At 65.7% G+C, this 14170-nt stretch overlaps 2 protein-coding genes across 3 annotated transcripts; one reads left to right on the top strand and one right to left on the bottom strand.

The window, feature by feature from the left end:
* The first annotated feature begins 105 nt into the window (after positions 1-105).
* TIGD3 (tigger transposable element derived 3) lies at positions 106-2711 on the top strand. Of its 2 annotated transcripts, none has more exons than XR_016227355.1 (2): positions 106-241; positions 803-941. XR_016227355.1 is itself a non-coding variant. In XM_051831439.3 (2 exons), exon 2 carries the CDS (start codon positions 990-992, stop codon positions 2397-2399), a length of 1410 nt encoding a protein of 469 aa, XP_051687399.3. In that variant the 5' UTR covers positions 107-241; positions 975-989; the 3' UTR covers positions 2400-2711. The 2 variants fall into 2 exon arrangements, 1 of the variants encoding a protein (XP_051687399.3); XM_051831439.3 differs by lacking the exon at positions 803-941 and adding an exon at positions 975-2711 and having other exon boundaries at positions 107-241.
* A 4518-nt stretch (positions 2712-7229) lies between these two features.
* SLC25A45 (solute carrier family 25 member 45) lies at positions 7230-12030 on the bottom strand. The gene is made up of 6 exons (XM_051831432.3): positions 11865-12030; positions 11010-11053; positions 10796-10867; positions 10349-10534; positions 8648-8906; positions 7230-8557 (listed from the first exon to the last, which is right to left on the bottom strand). Exons 1-6 carry the CDS (start codon positions 11899-11901, stop codon positions 8289-8291), a joined length of 867 nt encoding a protein of 288 aa, XP_051687392.1. The 5' UTR covers positions 11902-12030; the 3' UTR covers positions 7230-8288.
* Between the last annotated feature and the right edge of the window lie 2140 nt (positions 12031-14170).

Below are 14170 nucleotides of genomic sequence, written 5' to 3'. Positions count from 1 at the left end.
GGGCGTGGTTGCGGCGGGTGGCAGCACAGCGGTCTTCCCAGCCGGGGGAGAGCCTGGCGCAGGCGGCATGCGCGGGGCCCTGCTGTGCGCGTGCCCGCCGCCCCCAGCCCTCGCAGCCCCTCGGCTCGCTCCGCCCTCCGAGTCGTGGCTCCCGTCCCTCTTCGGCTCCGTTGTTGCCGCACGGACAGGGCTCTAGACCCGGGCTGGGGGCAGGGGCAGGAGCGCGGGACGAGCGCCTGAGGTGGGTGCGGAGCGCGAGGCCGGGCGGGCCGGCGGGCGGGCGCCTGGGTCTGCCCTGCCGTAGGACTCCGGGTGTAGGTGGGAAGAGGCGGCTCAGGGAGCGGAGCCCGCCTCCCGGCCGGCCTGCGTGCTGGGCGCTCGTCCCCGCGCCCTGGGACTCCACCCAGGCCACCAGTGCCTCCGCCAGGGACACCCCGCCCCTGTCGCTGCCCGCAGCCTCCTCGCCCCCCTCGCCCTTTGTGGCCTGGGCACCTGCTGCCGCCCTCTCACTCCCCCTGCAGGCTTGACCCCTGCCCGACCCTGTCCCCCGCAGGACTCGGCACCAAATGAGACTCCCACAGGCCCCAGCAGTCCCCTGTGTGGTCGGCACACCTGTCACCTCAACTCTGTTCACGCACTCCGCACCCCGCCCCTGCTGCCGCTCCCCCAAATCTCCACCTGACCCAGCCCGGGCCATCCCTGTCTCCCTCCTGGACCCTCCCCCCACCCCGATCGTCCCCTCCACCTGCCCCACTAGCCCCAGCGCCCCCTCCCCATAATCCTTTGTTGTCTGTCTCTGCAGCTGTCCCCTGGCGCTATTCACCCCTCTCCTCCTGGCTCTGTGCTGTGTTCCGTGGGGTCAGGGCGCACCTGCTCCTCAGCCGGCCTGACCTGGCCCCGCCCGGTCTCCTGCACACCTGCCCCTCCCTCCTGCCTCCCCCTGCACACCCCTCCCTTCCCCCGCCCCCACGCAGGTGTGGGGAGAATCCATGGAGCTGGGCGGCAGGAAGAAGCTGCACGCGCTGTCCCTGGCCGAGAAGATCCAGGTGCTGGAGCTCCTGCGCGAGTCCAAGCTGTCGCAGTCGGAGGTGGCGCGGCGCTTCCGGGTCTCGCAGCCGCAGATCTCGCGCATCTGCAAGAACAAGGAGAAGCTGCTGGCCGACTGGTGCAGCGGCACCGCCAACCGGCAGCGCAAGCGCAAGCGGGAGTCCAAGTACAGCGGCGTCGACGAGGCCCTGCTCTGCTGGTACCGCCTGGCGCGCGCCGGGGCCTGCGACGTCACGGGGCCCGCGCTGCTGCACAAGGCCAAGCAGCTGGCCGACATCATGGGCCAGGACTTCGTGCCCAGCGTCGGCTGGCTGGTCCGCTGGAGACGCCGCAACAACGTGGGCCCGGGGCCCCGCCCCGCGCTCGCCCCGCCGCCCCCGGGGCTCCCGGCCCAGCCCCAGCCACCTGTGGCCCTTGAAGACTTCTGCCCAGAGGACGTGTTCGGCTGCGCCGCGGTGCCCTTGCTGTACCGGGCGGTGCCCGGCGGAGCCGGCGCCTGCGACCGAGTGCAGGTGGTGCTGTGCGCCAACAGCCGGGGCAGCGAGAAGCGGCGGGTATGGGCGGGGGGGCGCCAGGCTGCCCCGGCCTGCTTCTCCGGGGTCCGCGGCGAGGCGCTGCCTGCCTCCTACCACCCTGGGCTGGGCGTCCCCTGGGCGCAGTGGTTGGCACGGTTCGACCGGGACATGGGGCTGCAGGGGCGGCACGTGGCCCTACTGCTGGCGGCCCCGGTGGCGGACGCGGTGGCGGGCTCTTGTGGGCTGCACCACGTGAGGCTCCTGCCTCTCTCGGCCTCGGGCTCCACGCCCGCCCTGCCCTGCTCGGTGGTCCGGGCCTTTAAGGCCCGGTACCGGTGCCGTCTGCTGGGCAAGCTGGCCGCCATCCGGAGCAGCGAGGCCGGCCTCTCGCTGGGCCAGGCCGCGACGCGCATCACGGTGCTGGACGCGCTGCACATGGCGGCGGCGGCCTGGGCCCGGGTGCCTCCGCAGCTCATCTGGGGCAGCTTCGTCCAGGAAGGGCTGGCTCCCTGCAAAACGGCCCCGGCCCCCAGCAGGGCCTGCGAGATGCCCCCGGTCCCCGGCGGGCTGAGCCCCGAGGAGTTTTCCCGCTTTGTGGACCTGGAAGGTGAGGATCCAGGGCCTGGAGTGTGCAAAGAGGAGGCGCTCGCCGACGAGGAGGAGGGGGAGGGGGCGGGGGCGGGGGAGGAGGCCCGGGAGCCCCCGCCCACCAAGGCCGACGCGCTCGGGGCCCTGCGCACACTGAGGCGGTGGTTGGAGTGCAATGGCACCAGCCCCGAGCTCCTGGACCAGTTCTACGGCTGCGAGGAGGGGGTGGAGCGGCTCTGCTGCCTGTGAGGCGCCCGCAGCCCCCCAACCCCCCCACTCCTGTTTCCCATGGAAACGCCCTCCCCAGACGCTGGGGGGCGCCTCGCCCCTTGTGGAAGGTGCAGCAGAGACCCCCGAAGCTCGTTCGGAACCCTGAGTTGAGGAGCCCAAAGCTGCGGCGTTCGGGGTTGGAGGCCGGGTCATGTGGCTTCTAAACCCCCGTTGGAAAGTTCTAGAGCCTTAGAGGGGCCGGGCCTTGGGAAGGTGGAATTTGGGCTTTACAGACAGGCCGACCCCTTGAAGCCTGCTCTGCGTCTGGGAATAAAGTTTGTATTAAAAGAGGCCAGGGTGTCGTTTCCGTGGGGGAAGGGGGGGACTTCAGATACGCAGAATCGGTGCAGGAGTCGCCGTGGGCAGCAGGGACCCTCTTCCAGGGTTCTGGCAGCGAGGGCTCTCGGGGGAGCGGGCGCTGCTCGGCGGCTGCCCTGGTGAACGTGAACCTGAGGACAGACAGACCCCGGTGCCGTCCCTGGCAGCCGGCACGTCTGCTCATTTCACTCCTGAATGGCGTGTCTGGTTGCGGTGGGGTCAGGCCAGGCACGGGTCAGGGTGCAGGAAGGAGCTGGACCTTACGCCTCCCCTCCTCCGTTCATGTCGCAGCCTCCCAGGTGACACGGTTACGAAGACGGCAGCTGGGCCAGGCAGGACAATGCCAGGGCTGTGACACAGGCTTCCGGGAAGTGCCACGGCCCTTAGAGCCTGCAGAGACTCCTGGCAGGGCTGAACTTGAGCTGACGAGAGGTGGGAAGGACGCTGTGGGTCAAGGGGCGGCAGACCCAGAGGCCCACAGGAGAGAAGGAGCCCGGGGGGTGGGGTGGGGGGAGGTCCCGTCAGGGCAGGGGGACGTGGGGAGCCAGGGGTCTCGGCCTCCAGCTAAACTGGGGCTCCAGGACCAGAGCAGCTGGCGACCCCACCCTCTGGGCGCCTTCCAGGACACGGCTGCTTCGTGGCCCACACCTGACCTGCCAGCCGGGACCAGGGCGCCTGCCGCGGAAAATGTGTTTATCCTGGCAGGTGTCCTGTGCCTCTTTGGCCTGCGTCCAGCCGGTGCGGCCTGACCCTCACTCCCGCACCAGGAGTCCACGCTTGCCTTAGTGCCCCTGGGGAAACCCGGCCTCTGGTTCCTCAGGCTGCAAGTTTAGGTTCAATAACAGGTCCTGGGCAGGGAGGGCACAGGCAGGAGCAGCCAGGCGTGGGTGTGTGCGTGTGCGTGTGCGTGTGCGTGTGGCAGCCGGCAGGGTCTGGAAGGGACGGGGCTCTGGGTCAGCTCCTGAACGGTCTGTTTAAAGGCGCAAGACGCTGTTACCTTCTCACCCTGGCCGCGATGCTCCGGTGGCCAGGCTGCAGCTTCTGTGTCAGTCCTGGAAGGAGGAAGGGTCAGTAGCCCACCAAGCCGGGGGGGGGGGGCGGGGGCGGCTCCGAAGGGGCTCAGGAAAGGCAGGAGCGGGCGCTCCTGGGAGTTCTGGAAAGATCAGGGAGACAGTGAGGGTAAAGGCAGAGCCTGCAGTGGGTGGGTGGGCGCACGCTGGGGATGCCTGGACAGGACCCGGGTGTGGACACAGGCGGACTCTGCTGGGGAGAGCTCCTCACCCCGGTGCCCTTCCAGGCTGCACCACAGGCAATCCGTGGCCGGGCCTGGTGGCCTGGTGTGTGGTGCGTGGCCAGGGGCGTGGTGTTCTGGAGGGGGGTCTAGCGGAGGCAGCTGTGCGCAGAGCTTCCCCAGGGACCTTCTTCCTGGGCGCCTCTGGAGACCTCCTATGGGCCCTGAGACCCTCTCCCTGCCCGGGAGAGGCCTGGCATTCAGGTTCCCCACCCCCACTGCCCTGTGCGCCCCCCACCCCCACCCAGCGCTGGTGCAGACAGCATGACCCGAGAACCACGGACAGCTTGGGCCCAGAACCAACCGCAGACAGCTCGACCCGAGAGCCAAGAGCCGCGGCCTGCCTGGTGCGTGTGTGCAGGGTGTGGCACTCAGCTAAAACCTTTTCCGTCGCTGCTGGTTTGGTTCATTGGCAACACCAGGCAGAGTGGCAATAACAACTCATTTTTCAATGCATGTATTTACTTTCAGTCTGTTGCTGAAGGGATGTTGTGAGATGAACAAATGAGCAAATCATCGTCCATCTGCTGCTTCATTCCCCAAGTGCCCACAGCGGTCAGGGCCGGGCCAGGGGCCTGGAGCTCCATCCGGGTCTCCGCAGTGGGTGGCACAGACCTGCTATCTCGGCAGGAAGCCGGATGGGAAGCGGAGCCGGGACTCGAACCAGCGCTCCAACACGGGATGCAGGCGTCACCGCTGCACCACGCTCCCACCGGGACTCCCTGGGACACACGCCTGCTGCCCGCAGCTTCTGCTCTAGAATCCTGAGCCACCAAACCTTTCCCCCAAGAGTCCCTTTTTCCCACCCTGTTTGCATCTACATTGTTTTCCGAATCACCCCAGTTCCAACGCAGCTCTTTTGAAAATACTGCAGCCAGTATGGGGCAGGGAGGAGAGCAGAGAGGGAGGAGGAAGAGGTGGTGGGGAAGCTGCTTCGGTCGCCAGGCCCAGGACAGGCCACAGAGGCCACGCGGGCAGTCCCGGGCAGTTTCTGAGAGGGTTGGGGAGGGGACAGAGAAGGCGAGCGAGGCTCCCAGGCAGCCAGGATGAAGAGATACAGTCGCTGCGGCAGCGCCGAGGGCAGCTGTGATGTCACATGAGACCCGGTCCCCAGGCTCTTCAAGCAAATCGATATTTATTTATAAAGTATCGCTATCACCAGGCACTGTTTGAAACTACATTTATGGCCAGCGCCGCGGCTCACTAGGCTAATCCTCCACCTAGCGGCGCCAGCACACCGGGTTCTAGTCCCGGTCAGGGCGCCGGATTCTGTCCCGGTTGCCCCTCTTCCAGGCCAGCCCTCTGCTGTGGCCAGGGAGTGCAGTGGAGGATTGCCCAAGTGCTTGGGCCCTGCACCCCATGGGAGACCAGGAGAAGTACCTGGCTTCTGGCTTCGGATCAGCACAGTGCGCTGGCCGCGGCAGCCATTGGAGGGTGAACCAACGGCAAAAGGAAGACCTTTCTCTCTGTCTCTCTCTCTCACTGTCCACTCTGCCTGTCAAAAAAAAAAAAAAAAAAAAAAAAAGAAAGAAAGAAACTACATTTATAAATTCTAAAGATTCATTTATGTTAAAGACAGAGTTAGAGAGAGACAGAGTTTCATCCCCTAAATGACCATAGCCAAGGCTGGGCCAGATTGAAGCCAGGAGCTCCATCGGGGTCTCCCACGTGGGTGCAGGGGCCCAAGCACTTGGCCCATCTTCCACTGCTTTCCCAAGTAAACCAGCAGGGATCTGGATGGGAAGTGGAGCAGCTGGGACTTGAACCAGCGCCCCTATGGGATGCCAGCACCGGAGACGGCGGCCTCACCGAGCCCCACACGCTTGCTGCTAAGCTGTTATCTTCTGTCATTTTGAGCTACTCTTGCATGATGGTTTCGGTTTGCATTTCTCTGATGATCGGTGATGGTGAGCACCTGGTGGCCATTTCTATCTTTGGGAAAATGTTTTAGTCCTTCACTCATTTTTTTTTAAGATGATTTATTTATTTATTTAAAAGGCAGACTGATGGGGGTGGGGGGAGAGAGAGGTCTTCTATCTGCTGGTTCACTCTCCCAAATGCCCACAACCACTGGCCAATGCCAGGAGCCAGGAACTCTGTCCAGGTCCCTCACGTGGGTGCAGGGGCCCAAGCACTTGGGCCGTCATCTGCTGCCTCCCAGGGTGCATCAGCAGGGAGCCGGACGGAAGCTGTGCAGTGGGGACTCGAACCTGCACTCCGACGTGGGATGCAGGCATCACAAACAGCTTAACCAGGTGCTGCACAACACCCCCTTCGCTCGTTTTAAAATCGATTTTGCTTTTTTTGCTCTTAAGTTATCTGAGGTTACTATTCGTTGGACATAATCTGAAAAACTTGAAGATCCTGATTTCTTTAGAAAAAATACTTGTTGGGGTCGGCGCCGTGGCCCGGCAGTAGGTTAATCCTCAGCGTGAAGCGCCGGCATCCCATCTGGGCGCTGGTTCAAGTCCCAGCTGCTCCTCTTCCAATCCAGCTCCCTGCTAATGCACCTGGGAAAGCAGTGGAGGATGGCCCAAGCGCTTGGGCCCTGCACCCGCATGGGAGACCCAGAGGAAGCTCCTGGCTCCTGGCTTCGGATCGCACAGCTCCAGCCGCTGCGGCCATCTGGGGAGTGAACCAACAGAAGGAAGACGTTTCTCTCTGTCTCTCCCTCTCACTGTAACTACCTCTCAAATAAATAAATAAAATCTGGAAAAAAGAAAACTACTTGTAGTTAGCCCAACCAGGCACAAGAGGGCGCTATGAACAACAGGACCCATTATATCTCTCTGAGGCAGGGGTCCCAGACCTGCAAGGCTGCCCGGGGATGGCGTTTGGGGGGAGCAGGTCCAAGGCTCCTGGCACGCGGGGCAGCTGGGTCCGGGCCTGGTTCCCAGCAGGAGGGGCAGAGGACAGTTCCTCTGTGGCTTCCCCTCCTTCCACTGAAGGCGTAGCCCCTCCAGGGTCTGTGTGTCCTTGGCGTTGGGACCCCGCCCCGCTCTCGCGGTCTCTCGGCTCCAGGGTCCTGGAGTGGACAGTCAGCCGGGGAGGCCTCCTTGCAGCCCTCTGCCCCCACCGCCCTCGTCTCCGTTTGCAAGGGGTTCCTTGGGCGTTTCCTGCTTGCTGGGTGGGCAGCGGCCTCCAAACGCCGCCTGGAACCGGCTGCTGTGCGAAGGAGTCAGGAAGACCATGCTGGTTCCTTTTCTCTCTTTTTTTAAAAAAAGGATTTATTTATTTGAAAGGCAGAGCAACCGAGACAGAGAGAGAGAAAGACACGGAGAAAAAACCGGCCACAACAGCCAGGTCGGAGCCAGGCTGCAGCCAGCAACTCCGTCCTGGTCCCTCTCGCGGGTGGCAGAGACCGAGCACCCGGGCCGTCACCTGCTGCTCCCAGACGCCTCGGAGGTGGAGCAGCCGGGGCTCAGAGCAGCACCCACAGGGGGAGGCCGGCGTTGCAGGCTTGGCCCCCTGCCTGCGCCGCGACACCGGCCTCCAGGACGGAGTTCTCCTCCCCCCTTTCTTCGCTCAGTCGTTTGTTGAACGACTATTCCTGCAGCACCGCGCACTCCAGCGGGACTTTGGGCCATGAGCCTCATGGAGCTCACGGTACGAGGCGGGAGGGACAGAACCAAAAACCACACAAAGGAGAGTGCAGCTACAGCCGGGAGAAGGGGGCGTGGGGGCCCATCAGAGCAAAGTCGGGGTTCCCGGAGCGTGGCTGGCCCCAGTAGTGCCTGGGAACCTCCCAAACCCACCGGGTCAGAGACTGCGGGGTGGGGCCCGCGATCTACGTTCTTAAAAGCCTTCCCGGTGATTCTGAGCCACCAGCATGAGCCAGAGGCAGAGCTGAGGGTCGCGAGAGGAGCAGGTGCAAGGGTCCTGTGGCGGAAGGCAGCCGCGGCCCAGAGCAGGTGGCTACCTGAGGGCCTCAGAGCAGTGGGAAGCCATCGCGGGTCATGGCATCATCAGATCCATAGCCACCAAGGGAGGGGGCGGCCAGGGAGCAGGGAGGGCCCCGGGGAGGAGGTGGGGGGTGACAGGTTACTGGAGCAGGATTTGAAGGGGCCCGGGGTGGGGGCAGCCGCGCGTCTGTCACCGGGTGTGGGGGTGACGGCTGCCGGCGGAGTCTGTCCGAGGGCTCCTAACGCGTGGGGCGGCGGGAGTGCCACCGCCGCCGGCCAGGCCCCCGGGAGGACCCGGCCGGGGCGGGCCGAGCGTCCTGCGCCAGCCTGGGAGCGGCCAGCACTGCCCGGCCCGGCTCATCTCCAGGCTTGGAGCAGGTACTCGTAGCTGAGGAAGGTGACGGCGTTGACGGGAAAGGCACGGGCGCTGTTGAGGGTAAGCCCCCGGAAGAAGACCCCCAGGCCCTCCTGCCGGAAGCTGGTCAGCGCGCAGTCCAGCATGCCCCGGTATGCCCGCTGCTGCACCCCGTCCATCTGCATCCGGGCCTTGAGCACGTCGAAGGGCGTGGCCGTGACCCAGGAGGCGATGCCCGCGAAGCCCCCTGCCACCAGCACCGTGGCCGAGCCTGCGGAGGAGCCCAGGGCGGCGTCGGACCCGGGGCCGCGCCCCACCTCCCCACCCCGCCCCGGAGGCCACCTGCGGCCCCGCCACTCACTGGGAGTCTGGCCTTCCGGCGTGTAGTGGCGGCAGATCCACTCGTAGGTGACGAAGTACATCCCGAGCGTGGGCGTGTCTCTCAGCGCCAGCGCCCAGGACCCCCGCAGCAGCCCCCGGGGCCCCTCCTCCCGGAAGATGGTGGCCGCGCAGTGCATGGGCCCCCGGTACCGCGGCGGGGGGCTCCCTGCCTTCGCTCTCGGCTCCGTCTGGTTTTGGAGGCGGACTTTGATGAGGTCAAAAGGGGCCAGGCAGTAGGCCTGTGGGGGAGGCAGGGAGAGGGTCCCGGCTGGGGCTGGGGCCGCCCCCAGCAGAGCCTCAGCCTCCCCGCAGGCGGGCCTGGGGGTGCACAGGCCGCCGCCCCCAGCAGCAGCCCCCGCAGCCAGCCGGCCTGCCCCTCCCTCCCGCCCGCAGTCCCTCCAGGCCCCTGGGGGGCAGCGCTGAGCCCACCTCCGGCCCCTTGCCAACCCCCTCCTCTCCTGATGCCGCTGGCCCTCTGGTCATCGCGCATGGGAGGAGGGTTTGGGGCAGTGCTGGGACCGGACCTCCAGGAGGGAGGGCCCGTGCTGGGGGTTGATGTTTAGGTCAAGGTGAGCTGTGGACGGCAGGTGAGAACCAAGGGCCCCCGCTGAGGTGGGGGGGTGCCTGTGCAGCTCCGGCCATGGTCCTCAGAGGGGGGCAGGCCGAGTCCTCCCCGACTTCCGACTTCCGCCAACACAGGCAGGGCTGGGGTTGGGGCGGCCGCGTGTGAGAGGACCCTGGTGTCAGTGCTGAGTTGAGGGCTTTGGTGGGGAGGGGGTCCACCTGAGCCCTGGCCCCCACGGGCAGCGGAAGGGCTGGCCAAAGCTAGGGGCATCTCTGGCCGTCAGGCCCCGCCTCGTCCCGCTCCCTCCTCCTCGGGACCCATCACATGGGGAGGCCCGGCCACTCCCAGCCCCACCGGGCAGCGTGGCCCTGCGGTTGCCGGTTCTGCCATCCGTGGGGCTCGAGGGCGGCGGCCGAGGGCTGACTCGTTCTTGTTTTCCTGGCTGCGCCCGTGGGCCGGTTAATCATTCACTCGCTTGCATGAGGCCTGGTCTTTTGCCCTCGCCCTCCGCCCTTTGAAGTGGATCAGGGGCATCAGGGCAGGGGCCCGACGAGGGCAACGCGGGCAGCAGCCGGGTGCAGGACCGAGCCGGCACAGCTCTGCGGCGGGGTCAGTGCTCCCTGGGACCCCGAGGCCTCGCCTGCCCACCACTGCTGCCCGCCCAAGCCTGGGCACGGCAGGGCGGAGACCAGCGGGAGCTGGGATTCTCCCAGCAAGCTCTGTGGCCCGGGACCTCCAGGCGCTGCCAGGGGCTGAGCTGGGAGGGGCTGGGGTGTGACAGGTGGGGGGGCAGCTCTGCTTCGGCTGACAGTTCTCCGGGGCCAAAGGTCACCATGGGAGCAGCCTCCCCACAGCGGTGGTGGTGGGCCAGTCCAGCCAGCCCGTGCGAGCATGGCTTCGGCCAATTCTGTGTGACCCCTGACCCCGCTGCCACCCGAGCGCTCTCTCTGCCTCTGCCGCCTCCGTCCTCTGCCACCCTCCCTGTCTGCCACTGCACAGCCAGGCAGGACCACTGTGGGCAGCAGAAAGGCCGGTCCATCCCGAGAGGGCAGGGAGGGGACAGCCGTGTGGCCGTCACTGTGCCGCCTGTGGGCGGCCCGCCTGCTGCCCGCTCACCTGCAGGACGCCCCCCGTGCAGCCGGCGATGAAGACGTGGGTGTAGCTGGGCGGCTGGGCGCGCCGCTGCTCGTGTGACGTGGCCGTGAGGGCCAGCAGCGTGTTGCTGTAGACGCCGAACAGCACGGAGTTGACCAGGGCCACACTCGCAAGGGGGAAGCTCATGCCCTTGAAGAAGCCCAGGACCTGCGGGAGCGACAGGGTCGCTGGCCGCCCAGGCACCGGGGCCACCCGGGGGTCCCTGCCTGGGCGGGGTGGGGGGCAGCGGCTGGGGTGGGGTGCTTGGCTTCCACCCGGGGGCCCCTGCCTGGGGCGGGGTGGGGGGCAGCGGCTGGGGTGGAGAGGACCTCAGTCCCACCCTGGGGGCACTTGGCTTCCACCCGGGGGTCCCTGCCCTGTCGGGCGGGGAAGGAAGCCGGCACAGAGGGCCCACGCGCGGGCACCTACCGACTCGTGGCGGAGGATTTTCACGGAGCAGTCCACGATGCCCCGGTACCTGTTCTGCGTCTGCAGCCGCACCTGCACGAGGAGGAGACAGCAGGTGCGGCGGGCGGGCGGGCGGGCGGGCAGCGCGCTGTGCCCCCGGCCCCTCGAGCTGCAGGCTGTGGGCAGGGGCAGCCTCTAGCAGCCGGGCCTCCCCTCGTGCCTCTCGTCCACTCACCTTTACCGTGTCAAAGGGGTGTCCCAGGACCAGGCCTAGAGCCCCTGTGGCGACAAGAAGGCGCTATGCGTGAGGGCCCGGGAAGAGGAGCTCGGGGGGGGGGGGGGCTGGGCTGCCCGCGTCCTGCAGGGCCCAGCCCCTCCCTCCACGCCAGGCGCTGGGCCAGGATGGCCCTGGGTCAGGGGAGTGAGACCCGGGCCCGCCTAAGGAATCGCATTAAGGCCCGGCTGACCACAGACCTGGGGCGGGGGGACCGCTGCTCCCAGAAGTGGGAGCCTCAGAAGGACTCTACGCTGAGCCGAGTGCCCTCAGGAGAAGCTGTGGCCCCCAGGAGGGGGACCCCTTCCCCGAGCTGGCCACCTCCCCACTCCCAGTCTTCCAGCACAGAGGTCGTGTCCCCTGGAGGCGGGTTGGCTGTGCCCCGCTCCTTCTCCTAGGGGGAACATCACCCCGGAGCGGGCTGGGCCCACAGCAAACAGGAGTGCAACCCACTGCCAGGTAGGGCAGAGGCCCAAGGGCAACTCAGGACGGCAGGTGAGGTCAAAGGTGAACTTCCTGTCCGGGCCCCACAGGTGGGCCTGGACACAGGGCCGGGGTGCAGCTGCTATTTGGCTCTCCAGCCCTTGGCTGGGGTCCGGCAGAGTGGGCTTGGGACACACAAGCGGCCTCTCCACCTGCTCCTCCCTCTCCTCCCCTCCCCTCCCTTCTTCTCTCCCGGGGCACTGCAGGAGGCTGGCTCGGGAGGGGGCACTCTGGGGGAGCCAGGCCGGAGGCCTCAGCTTCTCCTGTGTCCCCCCTTCCCCAGGAAGTGCCCCCGCTGAGGGCGACGTTGACAGGGGAAGAAGACCATCTCACCAGAGATCCAGCCGGCCACAAACTCCTCCACGGGCATGGTCGGGCTGTGCGGGAACTGGCGGCTGCGCAGAGATGGGAACGTTTCATGCCGTCCTCTCCTCCCCTTCCTCCCCGGAGTCTGCACTGATAACTCCCAACTAATATTTAACCGTGGCTGGAGGGCGCGAGATGGCCCGGTGCCCAGCCAACTTCAGTGACCCTGAGACTTGAAGAGAAGGAGGAGAAGGAGGAGGAGGAGGAGGAGGAGGGCAGGGGCAGACGCAGCCTGGCCACCAGGGGGCAGCCACCGTCAGCCTTGGCTTTGGGACAGGGTGGGAAGGGCGGGAGGGGAGCCGGCTCCCAGGCCTGAGTCACCCGGCCCCGCGGCCCGCCTCGCCCCTGCACTGGTTTTGTCTCTGCGGGAGTCAGAGCACAGCGCAGAGGGGGGCGCGGTGACCGTAAAGGACGGCCTGTCTGCCGGGCCTCGTCCTGCTCGCAGTCAGGCCCGACCTGCTCTGCTCCGGCTTCCGCTCGGGAGGACGCAGCAAAGCAAGCAGCTGCTTCTACTTCTTGAATGTCTGTGTTTATCTATTTGAGAGAGAGAGAGAGAGAGAGAGAGAGAGAGAGAGGGAGGGAGGGAGGGAGGGAGGGAGGGAAAGGGAGGTCTTCCACCCGCTGGTCCACGCCACAGATGGCCACAGCGCCGGAGCTGCTCTGATCTGAAGCCAGGAGCTTCTTCCGGGTCTCCCACACGGGTGCAGGGGCCCAAGGACTTGGGCCATCTTCTGCTGCTTTCCCAGGCCATCAGCAGAGAGCTGGGTCGGAAGTGGAGCAGCCGGGACTTGAACCGGCGCCCATATGGGATGCCGGCACTGCAGGCAGCGGCTTAGCCTACACCACGGTGCCAGCCCCTGGCTTGAACTTCCCAGCCTCCCAAACTGTGAGAAATAAATGGCTTTGCTTTAGAAATTAAGAGTAGAGGCTGGCGCCGCGGCTAACTAGGCTAATCCTCTGCCTTGCGGCGCCGGCACACCGGTTCTAGTCCCGGTCGGGGCGCTGGATTCTGTCCCGGTTGCCCTCTTCCAGGCCAGCTCTCTGCTGTGGCCAGGGAGTGCAGTGGAGGATGGCCCAGGTGCTTGGGCCCTGCACCCCATGGGAGACCAGGAGGGGTGCCTGGCTCCTGCCATCGGATCAGCGCGGTGCGCTGGCCGCAGTGCGCCGGCCGCGGCGGCCATTGGAGGGTGAACCAACGGCAAGGGAAGACCTTTCTCTCTGTCTCTCTCTCTTACTATCCACTCTGCCTGTCAAAAAAAAAAAAAAAAAAAAAAAAAAAAAAAAAAAAAAAGAAAGAAGAAAAAAAAAGAAGAAAGAAATTAAGAGTAGAAAACACCCCTGATCCTTTCTCTAGGCACCGTGAGCCCTCAGGGGCCACCCCTTCCCCCTCCCCTGCATGCTCCGCCCCAGCCTCTTCCTCAAGCAGGCCCCGCCCCCGGGCCTTTGCACTGTTCCCTCTTCCCTCGCCCTGGGCCTGGGTCAGCTCACAGCCCTTCGCAGTCGGCCCCTCTGCTCCACGGCTGTCTGGGCATGAGGCCCTCCAGCCACTTTGTTCACTGTGCGTCTCAGAGGCCTAGAACAGCGCACGCAGGGGCCGGCGCCATGGCGCAGTTGGTTAATCCTCCGCCTGCAGTGCCAGCATCCCGTGTGGGTGCCAGTTCGAGTCCCGGCTGCTCCACTTCCAATCCAGCTCTCTGCTGTGGCCTGGGAAAGCAGCAGAAGATGAGCAGCTCTGGCCGTGTGGCCATCCGGGGAGTGAACCGGCGGTTGGAAGACCTCTCTCTCTCTCTCTGCCTCTCCTTCTCTAACTGAATTTCAAATACATAAACACATCTTTTTAAGAAGGTATTTATTTATGTATTTGAAAGGCAGAGTGACACAGAGGGGAGAGAGAGAGAGAGAGAGAAAGAGATTGATTCCATCTACTGGTTCGCTCCACAGATGGCTGCAACAGCCTTGGCTGGACCAGGCTGGAGCCAGGGACCAGGCACTCCATCCAGGTCTCCCACGCGGGCGGCGGAGGCCTAAGGACTGGAGCCATCCTCCGCCGCTGTCCCGGGAGTATTAGCAGGGAGCTGGAACCCCAGCCCGCAGTCCATATGCATGCCGGCGACGCAAACGGTGGCATAACCACAAGGTCCACCGACACTCACCTCCCCTGTGCTCGCAGGGTCAGAACTCAGAGACGTGTCTGACAGCACACGTTCTCCTCTTTCCACTGACAGGGCGCATGAGGGCGGGATGAGGAAACAGGAAATGGCCTGGCCCCGTGT

This window comes from Oryctolagus cuniculus, chromosome 1 (assembly GCF_051225735.1).
Source record: "Oryctolagus cuniculus isolate XC-2025 breed Fujian yellow rabbit chromosome 1, ASM5122573v1, whole genome shotgun sequence".
In the NCBI taxonomy this organism is placed as follows: domain Eukaryota; kingdom Metazoa; phylum Chordata; class Mammalia; order Lagomorpha; family Leporidae; genus Oryctolagus; species Oryctolagus cuniculus.
The sequence above is the reverse complement of the archived record's forward strand: the minus strand, read 5'-3'. Positions and strand labels throughout refer to the sequence as shown.

Coding starts and splice junctions, on each gene's coding strand:
- SLC25A45 (XM_051831432.3), bottom strand. CDS start 11,901: ATGCCCGTGGAGGAGTTTGTGGCCGGCTGGATCTCTG. Junction 11,054..11,864: donor TGTGGCCGGCTGGATCTCTG/GTGAGATGGTCT, acceptor TTGTCGCCACAG/GGGCTCTAGGCCTGGTCCTG. Junction 8,907..10,348: donor GCACGGGGGGCGTCCTGCAG/GTGAGCGGGCAG, acceptor CCTCCCCCACAG/GCCTACTGCCTGGCCCCTTT.
- TIGD3 (XM_051831439.3), top strand. CDS start 990: ATGGAGCTGGGCGGCAGGAAGAAGCTGCACGCGCTGTCCCTGGCCGAG.